The 3,027-nt window shown below is 56.7% G+C and overlaps 1 protein-coding gene across 1 annotated transcript; it reads right to left on the bottom strand.

Annotated features, from left to right (window-relative positions):
• Positions 1 to 458: 458 nt before the first annotated feature.
• On the bottom strand, positions 459 to 3,021 carry CBLN1 (cerebellin 1 precursor). Its single transcript, XM_011360165.2, has 3 exons — positions 2,787 to 3,021; positions 2,529 to 2,648; positions 459 to 1,234 (listed from the first exon to the last, which is right to left on the bottom strand). Exons 1-3 carry the CDS (start codon positions 2,820 to 2,822, stop codon positions 1,037 to 1,039), a joined length of 354 nt encoding a protein of 117 aa, XP_011358467.1. The 5' UTR covers positions 2,823 to 3,021; the 3' UTR covers positions 459 to 1,036.
• Positions 3,022 to 3,027: the final 6 nt, after the last annotated feature.

Below are 3,027 nucleotides of genomic sequence, written 5' to 3'. Positions count from 1 at the left end.
GCGAGTGCGGGGCCGGCCCCGGGCCTGGACCGGGAAGGCGCGCGGCCCTGCACCGCGCGGAAGCCCCGGCGCCTGGCGTCGGGGTGGCGGGCTAGCGCGTTTCCCACACTCTGAAACTCGCCCTTCCGCACCCCTGCCCCCAAACCTCGCGCCTGGGGAAGCTGCGGAGTTTAGAAAGCTGTTTCAGAAAAATAAAATTCCCACTTTAACTTTATTGAATTAAAGCGAAATTAAATCTTGACTATTCACACGTATGTTACAGGGGACGAGGAAGCGTCCGGAAGAACCTCCTGGCGGTTCGTGGAGCCACAGAACACGAGGGCACCGACAAGCATCAGAACATCAAGCAGCCTTAGCTTTCACGATCACTCCGAATAGGACAGAGAAATACGGAAATACAGCCAGTTTCCACTGGGAAGAGTTCTTCGTGTACAAATGATATATATTTATATATATAATTTTTAAACCAGTCACCACTAAGGTGAGTCCTTTCTCTGCTAACAAGCAGCCGAGGACACAAAGTATCTTCAGCTAATTAACTCTTGAGCGCTGTTTTAAGAAGAGCAATACTTGCCAAATTAAAAGTAACTCCCCCATCCAAAAACAAAAACAAAACAAAACCTTGCCCCCTCTTAACTAAAAGGGGGGAGGGGCATATTAGATTTCAGCAGGGGACAGCGGAAGAAGATATCTCACATTATACGGTGAAATACAAAGTTTCTTTTCGGTAAATGGTAGGGAGCATGAACATGGGGTAAGAAACAACGACAAAGCAGTCTCTCTTCCTTCGTTACTGAAACTGAAATCGGGAGGCGAGTTTATTTTTGGAAATGGGAGTGCGCAGAGCTAGGTGGAATTTACTTCTAAGGAGTAAATGGACAGAGTCGTCCCACCGCCCGGCGCACCTTTCACGCGGAATCAGCTGGGGAACACGTGGGACGTTCCCAGTCCGCAGCTTTCTCCTTACATTTCAGCCTCCTTCTCATTGCCCCTCCTGCCTTCGCCCTCTCCCCGCCTCCATGCGGTGCTGCGCCAGTCAGAGGGGAAACACGAGGAATCCGGAGAAGGTCGAGTACTTCCAGCCCCCCATCAAGTTGCCCCGCTCCAGCTTGAGGTATGCTCGGTCGCCTTTCTCCATCTGGATTAGGACTCCGTTGCTGGCGGCTTCCCGGGTCACGTCTTGGTCACCAGCGAAGGCTGAAATCACCGGCCACCCGTTTAACATGAGGCTCACCTGAAAAAGAGAAAGGCCTGCTTCAGAGTCGCAACCTAAGCGGGTACGGAAGCGGCAGCGGAGACGCGAATCTTCACCGCCAGGCTAAGGGCCATAAACGCCTGGAAGCATGGTGGGGGGGGGGCGGGAGAGAAAGCGGGGCTTTGCTGAGGGTCCAATGGGAGCGAAAGATGGACCATCTGGATGAGAGGAAGGGTCTGCCCCCCCACAAGGGAGTCACTTTTATTCCCTGAGCGCCCAGCGAATCCCCGCAGCGCTTTTAAAAATCCAGTTTAATGAATTCGTAGGTGCTTCAAGCGCCCTGAGACTTTAGGCCTCTCTACCCCGCAACCACCCCACCACCAGCAGCACCCCACCCCACCCCCACTCCCCTCTCAAACTGAAACTCAAGCAACTCTGTTCTGCGTTTCTGGGAAAACAAACAAAAGCCCTGTCTCCTTGTCTGAGCTTCCTGAACACAGTGGAGAGACACAGTGGAGAAGCCGGGCAAGGCTCTCGGTGAGCGAGATATCTCGTGCAGAGCTGTGCTCTGTACTTCATCCCCAAGCCCCAGGCTCAATTCCCCTCCACCACCGGCGGCTCCCGCCACTGCCTGGCTTTGTCCTTGCGGTGGCATCGGCAGCCAAAGGCCCTGCGCCCTCCTCTCAGCGGCGCATTCCGCCTTCTGTCTCAGCTCAGAGGAAACCTAACCTTTAAGAACCCGGGGAGCCGGTGAGTGCTGGGTGGGACACGGATGGAGCCGCGAAGGAGTGACAATAGGCCCCCTCCTTCTTTCTCCATCCTTCACCCTCTTGGGCTCGGAGCTGCTAGTTCAAAAACCCAGCCAGGGTGGGTCCGCAAAGGGACGCCGCGAGGCCCCCTGAGCGTGGAGCTGGAGGCAAGCGCACAGGCGTCTGGCAGCTTCGGATAAGCGAGGAGGGGGTCGGGGTGCTGTCCGTGGTGCTGAAGGCGGGGATCATGGAAATCTTCAGGAAGCGGGAACTGTCTGTGATGCTAACAACCTCTACGGGGAATCCCTAGAGTCCCGCGGGGAGGCTGGAGAACCTCTTCCGAAGGACCCGGAAGGTGGAGGAGGGAAACTATGCCTTTGGGGAGGGGACTAGGTTCCAAGAGCCGGCGACACGGGGAGCAAGGAACAGCCAAACCACAGAACCGTGAGGCCCTGCTACTCGCCCTTCCAAGCGGCCCCGGGCAAATGCAGCTGCCCTTTATCTCCCTCCCCCCTCATATGGCCGCTCACTTCCGCGGCTAGTCCCCTACCAGGGCCGGGATCTGGCCCTGAAGCGCAGCTGACCTGGATGGTCTGTCTGTTGTAGACCTTTACCACGTGGAAGTTAAAACTGTAGATCCCTTTGCGCGGGGCGATGAAAGTGCTGCGTTCTGAATCAAAGTTGTTTCCGATGTTCACTAGTACCTATAACGAGACGGGAACGAGCAGGCACGAGTCAATCCCGAACTCTTGGCCCGCGTCTCCGCGGAGAGCGTGGAGAGGATCGGACATCTACCTTCCACCTCGCCCCACCCCCCGCTAATCCATGCACGGAGCACTCACCTGGTCGAAGTAGATGATCATGGTGCGATTACTCATTTCGGACGGCTCGTGGTTAGTGCTCCTGATGGCAGAGAAAGCCACCTTGGCGCTGCCGGAGCGCACAGAGATGCCCAGAGCTGTGCCGGTGGGATCAGACGTGGGGTTGGAGTCGCACACCACCAGGCACTTGCCCTCCAGAACGATGGGCTCCGTCTCATTCTGCCCGCGGGCCGGGCCCGCCAGCCACACCGCCCCAAGCAGC

This window comes from Pteropus vampyrus, unplaced genomic scaffold (assembly GCF_000151845.1).
Source record: "Pteropus vampyrus isolate Shadow unplaced genomic scaffold, Pvam_2.0 Scaffold51, whole genome shotgun sequence".
Lineage (NCBI taxonomy): Eukaryota > Metazoa > Chordata > Mammalia > Chiroptera > Pteropodidae > Pteropus > Pteropus vampyrus.
This window is presented reverse-complemented; position numbering and strand designations above follow the sequence as displayed.